The sequence below is a fragment of the Diuraphis noxia genome, unplaced genomic scaffold, assembly GCF_037042655.1.
Source record: "Diuraphis noxia isolate RWA-SAM2 unplaced genomic scaffold, SU_Dnox_SAM2 contig0004, whole genome shotgun sequence".
In the NCBI taxonomy this organism is placed as follows: Eukaryota; Metazoa; Arthropoda; class Insecta; order Hemiptera; family Aphididae; genus Diuraphis; species Diuraphis noxia.
Window position 1 is genome coordinate 21,034,636 of NW_028301714.1, and position 17,846 is coordinate 21,052,481.

At 29.0% G+C, this 17,846-nt stretch overlaps 1 protein-coding gene across 1 annotated transcript in view; it reads left to right on the plus strand.

Annotated features, from left to right (window-relative positions):
- Positions 1 to 17,846, plus strand: part of LOC107166231 (lachesin-like) — a 249,005-nt gene that overhangs the window by 58,538 nt on the left and 172,621 nt on the right. The window contains exon 3 of the mRNA XM_089227405.1: positions 9,128 to 9,264. Coding sequence (XP_089083531.1) covers positions 9,128 to 9,264 — 137 coding nt within the window. The remainder of the gene's footprint in view (positions 1 to 9,127; positions 9,265 to 17,846) is intronic.

Genomic DNA, 17,846 nt, shown 5'->3' on the forward strand with positions numbered 1-17,846 from the left:
GCGATATAAACTTTTCGATTATCCAAGCAAAAATCAGGATATTTCATATTTACATTTGTAACATAACAATATAATAATATTATCTCGCAGTACCATGAAATGATTTACCGATACATTTGCATCAACAACAATTTATGTATGTGCTTCAATATGCCCATGTGTATTCGTTGACCGGAACACGAGTTGCAGGTACACGCAAGTGTGTTAAATCAAATACACGGAGGTAAGTCGAATTAAAATGAATTTTTAATTAGTCATTTTTGAGAGCATTTTGTCAAGAAGACCAATATGGTATTCGGCAGAGACATTTGATACAATTGTAGTATGATGATATATTACCTATACAGGCGGGCAAGCTTTTCATCGGACTACAACTACTCGAGCACTCGGCACTAAACCACTATTTTATGCTATTATAGTAGGCGTCTATTATATTATTACGCTGTAAATCGAATAGGTCGACGTCGGGTTCAAAAGTCGATGACACAATTAATAACTGAAGTGTATAACATTGATATAATATCTATTATGTTCTGCAGTATACCCGTAATATAAAACATTTTTAACGTTGTAATAGAGTTTTAATAGAACCCTATACGGTTATTATATTTTACGCTTGGTGATTTCCAAATTTCGTAGAAAATAAAATATGCTCCACCTATTATATATATGGGGATGGGCCTAGTCCGGGTAACCATTAATTATTGTACATGTAACTAAATTATGCTGGAACGGGTGACATGTATAAAGTATAATTTAATTTAATCATGCTAATATTATTGTTGAGTAGAATAACACAAAAATTGTCTTTCATAAGTTGAAGGTGACAATGCATGACGTAACATTATAGAAAGTATTACATTCTTTTAGGAAAATGTATAATTTTTAAGTCCGTATTACAAGAACACAGGAGTAATATACTATGTATTTGCGAATAACGAAAATACACAATGTTGTTGTATAAAATGGCGAACCGTATGTATAACGAAAAAAGTTTGCTGAAGTTTAGTATGACACCCTAAAATTCACATAAAATATTTTATGGGATACTGATAATAATAGAAAATTTGGTGTTCAGTAAAAAGCAAAATTATAAATAGCTTATTTATTATTCCGATTTAGTATTTTTCTCCTTAAAAATGATTTCGAAATACACGGAACAAAACTTAATACAAAACCTGAACTTAAGTGAAAAAGAAAATCCTCTTAGCATTGAATTCCTTGTACTGCCAAATAATATTATAAATACGTCGAATTGCTATAAAGCTTACTTTTTATTTTGTGCTAAATGAATGACTTCAAACGTATTTTTAATAAACATTCAATAGACAACTGATCGCGAATGTAAGTAATAATAATAATAATGTAGTATTAATAATTCATCTCAAATTGGTATTAGAGATGATGTTATGATGAACATGAAACCAATTTAATTTTGAGTGTCCCTGAAAGGTAAACACTAAAATATTGTTACTTTTTTGTTAATCTATAATATTTCATAGTTGGTATGCATAGTACTGGACGTTTAATCATAATAACTAAGCATATTTTTAAATGTGTTTTTTTGCAAAGTCATTAATTCAATTTGTTTTATAATTGTCTGACCATTTTATAATCAAATTAATTTGCAAAAAATATATATCAAAAAGTTTTACCAAAATGTTGATTGTTAAGTATATAATAATATATATTGTTATCTACACACAATTATATGTTAAAAGGATACAATCCCGTCCGAGTTTTCTACTCAAATAGACCTATCGTATACCAACTGTGTGATCCATTCTAATCATTGGATAACATTTCTGAAAACATATTTTAATTTATAAAGAGTTTACTTCAAAACAACTTATAGAATCTTTTAAAATTTAAAAACCTAATTTAAGAATAACCCTAATTCTAACCTCTTAAATATTAATTTTAAATGTCAGAAAAATCGTACGCACTTAAAAAGTTGTCTGTATTGAACTCTTTCGAAATGACCTGTATCGAATCTCATTAAGAAAATATATAATATATAATATATATATATATATATATATATATATATATATATATATATATATATAATATAATATAAACCTCTATACATTTATGGTAGGCGATTGACGGGTATAATTTTAATGAAAGTCGATTATCTAGTATAATATAATAGTGTATTAAGACCCTAATACCTAGTTCAATAAATTCCGAACACGTTTGCTGACCTATTTTTGGGCTCGTCATCATGAAACGTGCGCATTCTGTATAATAGTATGAGCCCTGGTGACCAAATTTGGAAAATCTAGATCCAAACACCCGTTATATTACATAGTCGTCATCGTCTTGTTATCTGACTGAACAAAACACACTATTACATAAACACAATTTAATAACATGATTGTATGGTAAATTCCGTGTATGTGGTATACACATACTGACGTGTCGAATTTTGAACACCGGACGTCGTCATCCGTACTCGATTAGATCATCGCACTAATCCCCAGTGGTTTTAAAGCAGACAAAACGCTGTGTGAACTAAGAATTTATATTACCAACCGTGTGACGCAAACACATTTAACACTCGTCGGTTGTATAGCTTTGATCAATAGAGCTATTGTTTATAAGTAGGGTTCGAATTTGAAGGCGAAAGCCATTCTTTTAATTATCATAGTAGAAAAATAATTTTTATATGAAAATGTGTTTCATTTAATTTCTAAGACAATGAATGTATTTTTATGCCTTTTTTACTAATAAATTCTTTTTCGCTGTCAAAAGCCTTTTGTACTTATAAATGCCTTTTTTATGTTTAATTTTCAGTTGATTTAATAATTTTATACTCAGCTTACACATTATTATCGGTACAAATCGATAAGAGCTTGTGAAGAATGTTCATTGTCGATGCTATGTTTTTATAATGATTTATCCGTTACCGTCTTATCAAGTATTTGATATGACCATAAAAGTATTCGTACTAGCTATTTAAAGATTAAAATATATTTATAATGCGTAGATTCAAGACTACTTGTCAGTTAGCATTCGTTGACCGTAATTTTATTGTCTTTTAATAACTTTTACACATTTTATTCTGTTTTTTTATTCTGTTTTTTTTTTTTTTTTTTTTTTTTAAATTATGCCGTGTGTTAAACAAAATCACGATTCTAAGTTGAATTTTTTCTTAATACCAACTATAGTGACTGTATTTATTTTTGTAGAATATTTTTGAATTGCCTTTTTTTTATAAATTAAATGTCTTTTTTTACATTTTTAAATGCTTGTTTTATTGATTATATTGCCTTCAAATCTGAATTCTACTTATAAGTATTACGCATAATTATTTTACAGTGAAACCTACAAATACCGAACACTCACGAATTCTCAATCGTTGACATTTTTCCATCTATTTGGGGGGAGATGAGTTCAGCTATTCAGTGTATTCACACAGTATAAAGTTTGTAGTTAGATCCCATAATAACCTCCACTACTTTAAGGTGTCTGTCATGAGAGATTTCACTTTAATATCATAAAAGCATAAGATTGCCAATAACGATCACAGTCAAGGTTTATTAATTTACAATTATTATTCATTTCCGTTTTTCAATGTCTTCACATGATACCTTCGAGTTTTTTCTAAAAAATATCACACACGGTTGATGCTTCACACTACAATGGGTTTCCACATGACGTTTGATGCGTGTTTATGATACATAAATGTCATGTCAGATTACATATTTTTACGATTTCAACTAGATTATTTCCAACAAGGAATTATTGTAACTGTTGCAACTGTTCAAGAGTCCGGCATGTCAAACTACCATATATCATGGTTTTCTGTAAAAATTATCATAATGTATTTTCTGTTTAGGTATATAGTTGATTTTAAATTTCAGCACGTACGATTTTAGATATAATACATTTATAGATTCCGCAGAAATTTGCTCCGCAAAAAGTGTCTATATTATATTCGACTTGTTGAAAATCAGCGAATAAAAAAACAAATCAATTTTAGCGCGCTCCATCGACTCATGTATACATTTCTGTTCCGGTCGTTTTCTAGATAGGTTCATAAAAACAAAATAATAATAATGTTAATAACAAAAATACGATGAATCTGATGAAATTCGTTTTAACGGAGAATCGCGGTTGTAAACTTTTATTTTAATCGAATGTGATGCGTGATGCGATCACGTAAGAACTGATGCGCGTCTTAAAAGAAAAAAAAAACAATAAAACGGTACCTATGTAGTAACGACCGTGTAGGTATATATTTAAAGTACAAAAAGTTTATTAAGTCACCGCCGCTGTCGTAAACAATCTCCATTCGAGTTTTTCTCAGTATGGACGTGCTGATATTTATTATTATGATTATTTTATTTGTTTAATCTCACGTTTTCGCTTTACGGATTTCCGTGAGAATGGCAGTCACAGTTGTTCAAACGTCCGTCCGTGTGTATGTATGTGTGCCAACATCGTGACCTGAATACGGAACTGAGTTCACAAGTCGGAAAGCCGATTAACATTTTTCCGAATGATCATTCAGCTCGACCCCATACCCCAAAACAACCCCAAAAAACCTTTACGTCTTCTAAGCAACATTAGAAGAGATGGAGAGAGTGTATTCACATAAAATTTTTTTTTAAATAACATAGCCGGTCCATTTGTAACGGGGGTAATGTTGGTAATAGCACAATATTTTATTATCGGGCTCGAGCCACGCCACTTTAAGCCACGGTTCACACATCGAAGATTTCTGTTCACGTGCGTTTCGCTTGCCTCTCCATTTCAACCTCGTAAACCTTGCGGGCTCCCGTTCTTGATTGTTATGACCTGCACACTTGTTGCCCTGTGTGTAAAAGCTTTGCCGGGTTTTCCGAAATCTTTGCAGGACAATCGATCGTAACGAGTTTTTTTCGACCTTTTTGACTCCCCGATTCGTAAGATCACAGTGTGCTTGACGATGTAGAATTTCTATTCAACTGCCATTAAAATCTCATTTTAAATTACATGACACTAATATATTACGCGAATTTAATATTGATACGTGGTTCAACCAGTACTTACGATGTATTTACCGAATTGTTAAATATTGTATCCACAATGTTACATCAATGTTCAACTGATATTCCTTGACGTTCCATACTCATTTATTTAATTTGTAACGAACTATTAACAAGGGTTTTTTGTTCTACAATGAATGCAATATATTTTATTGAATACCTATATTTTTTTTTTCTCTGGGTAGAATTTCCCAGTTATTAAATCAACAAAACTGTTTGTTCATAATACATATTTTTTCAATTAATCAGAGTAGAAGAAAAAAAAGCAGTGACCGTGTATATTTGAAATGAAATACTAGTATGAACCCACGAACAACGAATTCAATATTGCCAAATTACTTCATCAGATTATAGCTTCAAATCAGTTTTATTTCAAGACTGGACTTTCTCAAAACAATGATTATAGTGATTAAATATGTTTTTCTTCTTTTATAAGCTTTGATATTAGACCATAAAAAGGAAATTTCTGTATAACGTGTGTGCGAATTTGAAAGCATATTATAAAAATATGTTTTTTATTTATAAACGAGATATAAAGCTTGGTGTGTATATATATATATATATATATATATATATATATATATATATCTGTTATATATTCACAAATTAATTCCTATTTTGTATTAATCAAGATAATGTTATGTAAACGTCAACATTTTGTCCGTACTAAGAGTCGTGTCTTAGGATTCCATTATAAAATTCAATTAATTTTAATCTTCACAAATTTAATGATTTTTAAAATTATATTAATAATATCCCATACAATTTTACTCTAAAAAGCAATTTAATCTGAACTCAATTATTAATAAAATCATGTACACCACAATATTTAAATAGTGATATATTTTGTAATTAACAAATATACATCATCTGTGAAAAACTATATAAAATGCTATGAACTTCAAGGTCATACGTACAAAATCAATCATCTATTTTAATTATATTTATATTAAATTTTATTTACTACAGTCATTTATTATACTACAGTATATTGGATTTATATTTAATAACTGAAATTACAATAGGAACGTGCAAATAGTGGTCCACTTCTAATTTTTATCGATCCCGTGCAAATTTTTATAATTTAATACAAACTTTAAAAATCAAAACCAAAATTACATGATAATATTTACACGTAGTTTGGTTAATGTAGATATTATTCATTATAATTTTCTATTGTTTTATAGTTCAAATTCGATTTAAAAAATTTAAAAAAAAACTATATTTTTCAAATAATAAAAATAAAAGACAATTATTAATAAAGCTGGAAAAGTTAGTCGTTTTTTTCAATTTGTTTAATCTGCGTTATTAAACGAATAAAAATATAATATAATATAAGTGAGTTTCTGGAATTTTCCAAATTAAAGATTCCTAACTTAGTTATTTGGAAGTTAATTTGGGGAAAATAGTTACTTAAGTTAGAAATAAATCCTTCTCGTCGCCTTAAGTTAAAATGGTGCAGAAACATACTATACCTTTAGTCCAAATAATAATAATAATAATAAATGAATAATTGTATCAAATGAAATCATTAAATACGAAAATAATAAGAAGAAAAAGTTAGAAATTAATTTTATAGATCTTAAAATATAAATTTAAGACAGTTTGTTCAAAATATGTTAAAGATTAATAACGCGGTGTCTCGTATCTTACTTAAATTATTGGTGACCTAATTTATAATAATTTTATCAAATGTCTCAACATTTAAGTAGGTACCTAAGTAATAATTAATAATCTTTTCTCTAGGAAAAGTATTGGAATACCAGTCATTCAAAATAAGAAATATGATACTATACTTTATATAATATTCGTATAATTATGTATGATATATATATAATGTATCCATTGGCCATTATAATTTATAATTATTATGAGTGTAGTGACTAACGTATATTGCAAAAAAAGGTATATTTTATAATTAATAAGACATAATGTCAGAAGAACGATGTTTTTATCATAAAATTGAAAATACTCAATATTTATTAATTATTATTATTACAATACGAGCATGGCTATAATTTATAGATACTCAGAATAAATGTCACTCAGTAGTTTAACAGAATATTTTGATTTTTGGAATGAAAAAAAAACTACAAAATTAATTAGTATTTTTTAACGAGTTAGATTAGATTATTTTAAATATTAAATTCAACTATTTATTTTACAAAATTAATATAAATTACAACTAACTCGTTAAGTCAGTAAGTTAACAAATTTTTAAGTAATTTTCTAAGTAGTTATAGTGCTCAGCATTGATTATTAATAACTATTTTTGATGACACACTGTTCGTCTTTCTGCGCTATAGTCAAATATAATTTTAACCTTAAAGTAATCTTACGATGCATGATTAAAATGTACCGCCTACGTCATATATGAATTTCGATATCTAGTAACAAATTTAAAACGCAATCAAACCATAATAAATCGTGTGACCACTATGATATGGGAAGATACAGACAAAAAATTAAGGTATTTAATTTTCTGCGATTGCTTATCAAATATGTGACGACGAAGCAATAATGATAATATACCTACGTACGAGCTTATAAAAACCACATTCGCAATATAATCAGAGCATTAACGTATGGGCACTACCAATACACGTCATTATCGAGTTAAATACAGTTGTCGAGTATGCTTCATGGGGAATCTAGGAATTAAATTAACTAAATATAATTACTGACTATCCATCGGTGATGTGTGATTGTAGGAAATTATAGTAGGTAGGTAGTTTCTAAAATGAGATACCTTAGAAATAATAGTACCCAGAGGTCGGTCCGCTGCAGATATACGTAGGCTGGTAGTCAAGTACCTACGTGTTCTCGACTACAAATCAGGTGAATTTGAAGTTTTTCTAATCGTATAACTTACCGCGTACATCCGTTTAAATTACGGCTCGCAAAACTATTAAAATGGCCAGTGATGATGACTGGCGGGTGCGTGTGTGAATGGATGGGAGAATAGGGGAAGGAAAAAAATGCTTACCGTTGATTATAATTGGTCTTTGTAATCAACGACGGTGGTTTATTACCACGGCTGCTGTATTTCTGCTGAATCCGTTCTTATTGCAACTCGTCATGCGCATAATGCACCACATTTAGATGAATCATTTTCACTTCTTGTTTTTAGTCGTTGACAACGATTACTATTTTCCAGTACGGAAATCAAATTAACGTATTATCTCGATCAGCCATGCGAACTTACGGTGGAAATATTGCTTTCATGCCGTGATTTAATCCAACTGCGGAATTATTCGTAGTCTGAGCCGATAAGACTCGTTTCTCTCGCAGGGCGATAAATTATATCCATAAAACCACTTATAATGATATTAAACTATCGTGTAATTCACAAAAACTGAACCGAAAAGCCTCGGAGTGAGTGTACGTGTTAGAAAAATTCAACGGTATATCATTGTTTTTCGCTATTATTACCGTTCGAATAAAATGAAAAGCACCGACAGCTGGTCCTTAAAATCTTGAATTAAGACGGTCCTGCGAACAATCGATATTTGCATGAATCACATAATATAGTATATAGTTGCTTTCAGCGCGCCTTAAAATTCTTCGTAGTAATCACCGTATAGACGATTTGTTTAAATTATACGGACAACAAGTTTATTGCGAAAAATAATAGTAATAATAAAAGAAACATGTCTTAGAACTTGTAATTGTTTAATTAACAAACGGTGAGCTAACGGTCACGGAGGCTCATGCCTCGTACAGAATAATAAACTGGTAGTTTCATTAAAAGCGTCAGAAGGTAGAAGAAAAGAAAACGGAAGAAGAAAACCATGCAAACGTTTATTGTTATTCGTTGTTTAGGGAAATGTAATTTCGTTAATTGAACTGGCTCGATGCCTGAGAAGGACTTTGGGCACTCGCATTATAGTCACCCAAAACGGTGTAAGTACCGCGAATATACAGACGGTGATGACTATTATACACCTCGTTGCGTTGTCGTCATGAAACGACTCTCACTTTGTCCGTCTCTTTTCTTTCCTCTCTCTCTCTTTTTTCTGTACATAATCCACCACGCTTATTATAATAATGTCTCCTCGACGATAATCTCCAATTGGCAAATGTTGTTTCAGGTTCAAACTTACCGACTCCAAAGACGGATTCGACAAAAATGGATCCCAGATTCAACGGAACGTTACAGAACGTAACAGCCACGGTTGGCCGGAGGGCCACTTTATCGTGCACCATCGAAAACTTAGGGGCACACAAAGTGAGTATTCTTACATAATTATCGTATTGAAATTAATTATATGTTGGACTTATGTTAAGCTGCCGAGTAAAAGTTGATTAAACTAATTTCATGCATTTAAAACCTATAGAAGTTAACTTTGGAAATATTAAGGATCAATATTTTTTGGAAATATCGTCTCCATGAAATATTTATTTTGTTTCCATACTTCGGGATTTAAATGGTTTTATTTCTCAAAATGTCATCCATTATACAATACCTAGAAAGTATATTATCAAAAAAAAATTATACATTTATTTAACTCAATGTTAGTACCAATGCGTCAACGAGTATTTCAAAGAATTATAGATACATGAGACAAACATTATTTTTTTTTTTTGCAAAAATTCTAATTATTTTCCACTCCCTTTAATCTCTATGTAAATGGGATAAATTAATGATAAAAATAAAAATTATTCATTTTACAATTTTACCATGTTTATATTTTATAATATAAGTTTTAAACAATGATTATTGATAAATAGTTCAAATTTACATAATTTTAATATAATAATATGTTATATTTAACAAAATATATTATTTAGTACGAGTTTAAACTTTTAATTATATATATGAGCGTATCTGGAAATTTTCAAAATATTGTTTTACTATTTGAATTTATGTAGCGATTTCTAGAAACATCTTAATAAAACTTTGAGATTTGTAACAAAAATCACTACTGTTGTAATGCTACTGTACAACACAAAAGTGATGTAATTTTATGTTCCTCACAAAATCCAAAAAGATACATCTAATATAGTGTATTCGTATGAATCGTATGTATTATCTGGAAATACTTTTTGGTTTTATATGCGAAGGTATTGTATTTGAATTTAAAAAAAAACAATGTAACAAAAAGTCATTACAAAGCGTAAATAAGTATAATATTATGTTTTTTGTTCTTTTTTTTTTGTCATTATTACTAATCACATTTGTGTTATACTATTTTAATATTCTAACAATACAATGAAAGTTTTTAAAAGACCTTTCGACGGCCGTTGATTGCAAGCAGTTTAAAGAAATTAGATGACAGAATATTGTCATTTTGGGAAGGGTTGGGGGTAAGATAAATATTTCATGTACAATTTTCACGTTCAAATACTTCAATATTATTGTTTTTGTCAAAAGCTTTTTCTCCGGAAAATAATATTATTATAACCGTTAAACGTCTAAAATATAATTACCTACTTCAGTGGCAGTGAATAAATGGTTCATAAATTCAAAAAGTAGTCCTCTTAATAAATGTGTGCTATTTAATACATAAATTATGACTGCGTGTAGAAATATTATTTTTGGGAAGACATAATATAATCACAGTAATTAAAATTTCAGAGCATAAATTATAATTAATTCGGCAATAATATAGCCGCCTCCGATGAGCCTATTATTGGGCATCCCGTGTGTTATCCAAGGAACCTATAGTAAAATTATTTTTTACTTCGATGTTTGTAGTTATTAATCACATCCATCTATTTTTAACATTAACGCATCTGATTTATAAATCATAATATAAATACTCGTAAATCTAACCAGACTATTTTATCGTTTACGGAGGCGGTATACATCAGCAGAATCCGAAAACGTACAATAAGTGTATAACGTTCAATTGCATACAATAACAATATAATATGTAGAAGCCACCGTAGATATGCACCAGACCGATGGCCGTGGCCGAAAGACGTTTCGTTTTTATCGTAATAATTTCTCACCATTCCTCTCGTACCCCGATCCACGTTGAACGAAAACTTCGGTGAAATCGTGTGCTCGGACCGTTGATTCATGTGATTTCAATAACATGAAACCCGTGCTTATTTTATTATTATATCATGCCGAAACGGGATTGTAGAGGAGCCACGTTAAGGTGGGGAGGGTGGAGGAGGGCGATGGTTCGATGGAATTTAGAAGCGGCGCGTGGCTCCTCATCTCCTCGCCATATTCACGCTCAATTACCTCGTAAGATAGTCGTATTACTGAATATGCTTGCTGCTGCTGTTGTTTGCTACTGTTGCTGCTGCTACACATTACATGTCTTAAAATAGATTATATTGTAACTCGTAAGCATGTGACTATTATTGTTGAGTCTTTGTATTATATGCGTATTATTGTATTTACCGGATGGATTCGTTTACCGTGAGACCACACTCTTTATGTCAACAATAATTAACGTTTTTGAAAATATTTTTTTGCGGCGTGATTTCAAGTGGTTAGAAGTCAAACTTTTTTTTTTAAAACATTTATTCTCTGCTATTTTACACGTTAACATTTAAAAAAGTGGTTTACGTATTTAAAAGTTAAAAGTTTAGTGTAGAGTCTTACAGGGGCACCACGCAAAATGTCGATTTACTACTCATCTGATCAAAACTTTAAATACTATTAAAGTACCCATATCCGAATTGTATTTATATGCATTGAAAAACTTCAAATAATATTCTGCCTTAGGATATAAAATTCAATATATTGTGCATCATAATTCAAGATATTAATATACTGAAAAATGATAACGATAAAATATAGTTAAAACATGATTTTTTTTAGTACTGTAACAAAATATCAACATAAGATTATCAAATAGAAATATTTTTAATATTTTATGTTTTTTTTTTTTAAAATTAATGAGTGCTGTACAATAAAAAAATCACTCTGTATATTATCGGTTTGTCTTACAGCTGGATACACGCCATATCACCATATCACCATATCATTGTAAAACGTTTTGCTTTCACTTTTTTCCTTCTTGTTTTGTGGGAAAACACACTATATAGCGCGTATGCATACACCGTGAGCTGGTTGGTTTTCGTCAAAAGTCTATTTACACAGCTCTTCAAACTACCTTTGGAATATAAAATGAATGCACATCGCTTCATTTTATAACGCTTTCACAATACAACTGTATTGGCCAAAAAAGAATAAATTTCATGAACCAAATTTAGCGTTATTCGGAATCATATTAGTTTTTGTTATAAGCGAATTATTGACAATATCATAATTATTATTATTATTATTTATTTTTATTATTATTATTATTATTATATTATCATCATCATCATCATTATCATTTACATTGGTATCTAAAAGCCGCGCGTAAAACATTAAATCAAATTCTTGTAATATTTATTACCAATGCAATATTTGTTTGATTTCAAATAATTATGGAAAAAGAAAACATTTAAAAGAAATCTTAAAATATATACCATTAATAAATGTTACGAGTGAAGCCGAAACATTAAAAGTTCAATACGGGCTACAATAATATCTTCTTTATCTCATATTAATTAATAATTTTAAGCACAAAAAAATACATTCAATTCTGTTGGTACTACGAACGATGAGACGAGATCCCGTAAAGCCTTTTTTTTTTTACAAAAATTACCTCGGCGCTTACAACCGATCCGACTATGTAAACGAATATATATAATATATAATAATATATTGAAAATGTATAAGAACTTTGGACCTTATATAATATAATATATCATCGGCGCTCGTACTCAAATTGTTCAACAAATCCGCACTAATAATATTCTCGTCAAGTCTGATTATAATATACGTTTTTCATTTCCCTTTCCCAGCAACCGCTTTCACCCCTCACATGTCTGTACAACTAACCTTTTCCGCCGATGCTGAATTCAATCAGCTTTGTCCCTCGCCAGGGTTTTTATTCGATTATCGGTCAACGGGTATCAATCAATCGCCCGGTCGTCACACGACGACGACGATGGTAGAGGCTTTTATTTTTCCTCATCCATTTCTCTCTCTGTCTCTCTCCCCTCTCACTCTTTCTATATCGATATCCTTCACGGGTGTCTTTCTCTGGACTCGCGTCTTAATTCGGAGCTCGACGCCGCAGACGGTTTATTAAATCTTTGAATTGACATCCAGCTCACGTATACACCCACTGTCACCGGCCAACGAATAAAATATCTCTACCGTGTCCTGAAATACACAAGAGCTCCGGTGAATGAATAGCCGCGGCAACAGCAGCCGACACACCGCTTTTATAAATTATGCAAATCGTGCCTGCAGGTGCCCGCCACCCGAGTTGGTCCAACGACCGCGCGGTCATCGTTAAGGGGCCAAAACAGCTGCGTCACGGTCGTACGGTCGTTCCTGCCTTGCACCCCCTAGCCACAGCGTCGTGTGGATTCTGTTCGTCAGACATGTTTACACTCGAACGTAGGATCGCGCAGTATAAATTATAAGGACGAGATGAAAAAAAAAAATAAAAAGTATAATTTATAATAAAATAAAAATTACACTAATTATTAAATAGTTACCTGTAGCTGTTATACGTGTGTCAACATCTTGTGGTTACACCCTGCTGAGAATAGGTCTATTTTTGTTTTCGTCATTTTTTGACGCCCCATCCCATCATCACATTGGTCCGACCAATTAGATATCGTGATATTATCGACAAACCTCCACGTCTCAGAATAAAATTGACATGCCAACATGACGTACAGTCCGTATAATATCGTCCAGTTTTCACCTTGTATACGCATGTACTGTACTCACAGGGTTCTGCCTGCACTTTTCTTTTCCAATTAGTACGATTTGTGAATTTGTGTTTTATCAATTTCACACATATGTCCGTACGGATGTACTATAAGTGAAAATGTAATTCTAATAGCATTTTGGCAGGAACTTAATTCTGTTAGTAAACTACACACTAAGTTGGTAACGTTATTCTTACGCTTTTAGAAATCAGATAAATAACTAACCAAAGTGGTGAAATTATAAGCGTAACATAAACATTACACTGCGTCGATAAATTTATATATTAAACTCTTATTTTATACGTCACATACTTTTAGATTCTGAGCGAAGCGAGGAATGTATAGGCGGTTTACAATAATGTTTATTTCTTTTTCTTTTTTCTACTTTAAACACTTTTTATCCCTCTAAACTTACTCAAAAGTATCAAGTGTAGCATCTTTTCTGAAAGGTAATTTTTTTAAGCTAGTACTATAGAGAGGTAGTTTTTCGATTTTTGAAAATGTACCCGATATAAAAGCGGTTAAAGCAGAAAAAACGTACGATTTCACGAATTCACGATTTCACGATTTTATAATATTAAATAATTACGGACGAATTTTTCTAGAAGTATTGCTTCAAATGAAAAATGACAAAAGATCTTTTTTGTTGTATTTTGAATTTTGTTCCTTACGGTTTAAAGTTCGGAAATTTTTCAGAAATTTTAGAGCTTTTTATAGACATTTTAATTTTGGGAGTTTTTTATTTTAATTCGGTTAAAAACTTGAAATTTGGGTTATTTACTTATATTAGCCTTACTTAGACGTGGTAAAATTTTCAAAACATTTGAGTGACTTTTTTTTTAAATCTTAGATTTGAACAATTTTCATAATCTATAATATTATATCCTAGAGACCTAGACAGATAAACCGTCTCCGCTAAGAATCGTTTTTCGTGTACAATGATATAATATTATTGGATTCAAGGATTCAAATTTAATTCCATCCATTAGTGTAAGCCACATGTAACCTACTGTACAGCAAAATGACATCCATGACTTACCTATGCTTTTTTTTCTTTTTTAATCTGTAAACACATTTTTTCCCTCTAAACTTGCTCAAAAGTATCAAGTGTAGCATCTTTTCAAAAAATAAATATTCTTAAGCTGGTACTTTAAAGAGGTCATTTTTCGATTTTCGAAACGGTACTCGCAATAAAAGTGGTTAAAGGAAAAAAACGCGATTTCACGATTTTATAATATTAAATAATTACGGATAACGTTTTTTTTTTTTTTTTTTGAAATTATAATAATATAATTTTTTTCTAGTCGTTGTGTCCTTTCAAATCGTAAATATTGCATAATATAATTATGAATGAGATTGATTTTTGTATATCAATGATAATTCACCTGGAATTAAATATTACCGTATCAAGCATAAAAGCAATCCGAATTATAAAAAATAATGATAAAACAACCATTTTAATTATCGTAACAGTAATTTATTAAGATAAATATAAGTTCAAAAAAAAATCAACAATGTACCACTGATATCATTTGATATTGTTGTATACTACTTAATAACTCTAAGTGCAATGATCACTAATAACATATAATTACATTTTATTGATGCCTTAACATCTTATATATAAGGTGATTTACTAAGTGTGAATACCTGCTATTTTTCTTTTGTAATAAATCTATTAAAATTTCGGTTTTCCAAATTTTTAAATAATATACTATTCTATATTATACAAAATATATGCACTGTTTCATTCTAAAGATATCTATTTCCTGATTATCCTATAAGTATTAGGATAATATAATAGGTAAAATAATGCTATTAATAAACTTACAATCGACTATGATAAAAAAAAAAATACTATTACTACGATTAAATAATAATAAACGCTCAATTATGATATTGATTTGCTATTTTGAATGAATTAATTACTGTGTAAAAATCACTCAATATTATAATGTATAAATTGAAATACTAAAAAATGAGTTTGGGTTATACGTTATTAATATTAATATCAGTAATATCAGTACATAATGAAAATCCATTAAATTATATTTGTATTATGGACTACATCATAAACTATATTCTGCTAAAAGCCTATGGTTTGTGGGAAATATGATTTCAAAACTGTATAGCTAAATTATTAATTAATTAAACTCAACATAAAAGGAAATATAAAAAGAAAAACTTAATATTTAAAGTAAATAAATTGAGTTATGACTAAGAATAATTTTAACATTGTTTATAATAAAAAAATAATACATTTGTTTTAAAAATATTATAACATTAATACATCATATTTTCCATATTATATAACATATCATTATAAATATACAAATACAAACTGTTTTCACTGAATAATTTTTCATTGGTTTATCATTAAATTAAAATTTAACAATATTCATACAATGATATTGCTTCGACAGTTTTTTTGTTCCAAATAATTCTTTCATAAAATTGTACGTATATTTTTAATGCGCTAATTAAGGATAACTGACACCATTTATAGTTTTAAATAAGCTATTACATTATCCGTGTAGGTATTATTTTAGTTTAAAAATATGAAAATATATTTTTTTCTTAACGTTTTATAACATATAAAATACTATTTATGTATGTGTGCTATATTTCATAATATTATACAATTTGTGAATATGGACTGATTGGTAACGAATCGAATAATTTTATAGTACCTTAGTTTTTGTTTAGAATATAGCTTTGATGTGTATTAAGCATCATATTATCATCGTATCATTTAATTATTCTATCTTGTAAAAATAAACATAATATTTTTATTACAAAATCATTTTTTTTTTCATCATAAATAAAATAACTGCTTACCATAATTTTGTTAATTAAAAATACTGTTTAAATCAGAAGCTGTGTTCCATTGAAATGAATGAAAAATATATTTTTTAAATTGAATAATAGCTTAAAAATTCATTGCTAGATATATTGCTTAATTTTTTTTTACCCTTAAAATAATAGGTACCTATGAATATACTTAATTTTAATAAAAAATATTCGAATTCTTAATTTATACTAATTAATAATTATGTACTGTTCACATCAAAATGATTAAAACACTAATTTATTCTCAAACTTTTGAATTATTTTCATCGCTTTCTAGTGATTTATTAGTTAACACAATAAGATAAAACAATCATATTGTTACAAACTTTATGACGTGTTGTTCATATTAATTAACATAAGATACTTGCATTAATATATTTTAACTCGGCAAAATAAAAAGTTGGTTAAAACGACATACATTAATTTAAAAAAGATATTTAAATCTTAAATATACAAATACTAGTAAATTTAAATTAAATATGAATTTTAAAATAATATATGGATATATGGAAACGAATAGTAAATTAGAAGTTAAACAAATAATGTATATATTATATATAGATACGAATCAACTATTTGTTGAATTGAAATAAGATTGGTCTATACAGAATAGTATTTCAAAGAAATATAATAATAGATATCAACAAAAATATTATATGATTTAATTAATATTTTTTTTATAGAAACGTACATTTGGATTTCGGCAGCATTAAGTTATTATATCATATATACGAAACCGATACAATTATAAATATATATACGACTATTGCAAATTAACGATCATTTGTCTTTTAAAAAGATTCACTTCAGTTATATATGTAAAAATACTAAATTATCAGTTACAACAAATTTGATGGTGGTGTCCATAACAAATTCATTCGGTCTCGCCAATAACTAAAGAGCGATTAATTATAATTTGTAATCACCATGTATTTATTTATTATTTTTTTTTGGAATCTTGTTTAGTAATTATGTATTTTAAATTTATTATCATTTTTTCGTGCAAATAAATCGGTTCAATATTACTAAATTAAATGTATTATTATAGGGAAAATTATTAAATTTAAATTTAAAAAAAATTAGAACTAATGTAATATACATCATAATACCTTAAACAATATAATAGGAATCTTGAAGTGGTGCATTTGCCATTTTATTACAGCGTTTAGCGCCAGCGATCAAAAGTCAAATCACCCCTCGGGCATCCTGTATGTTTTATAC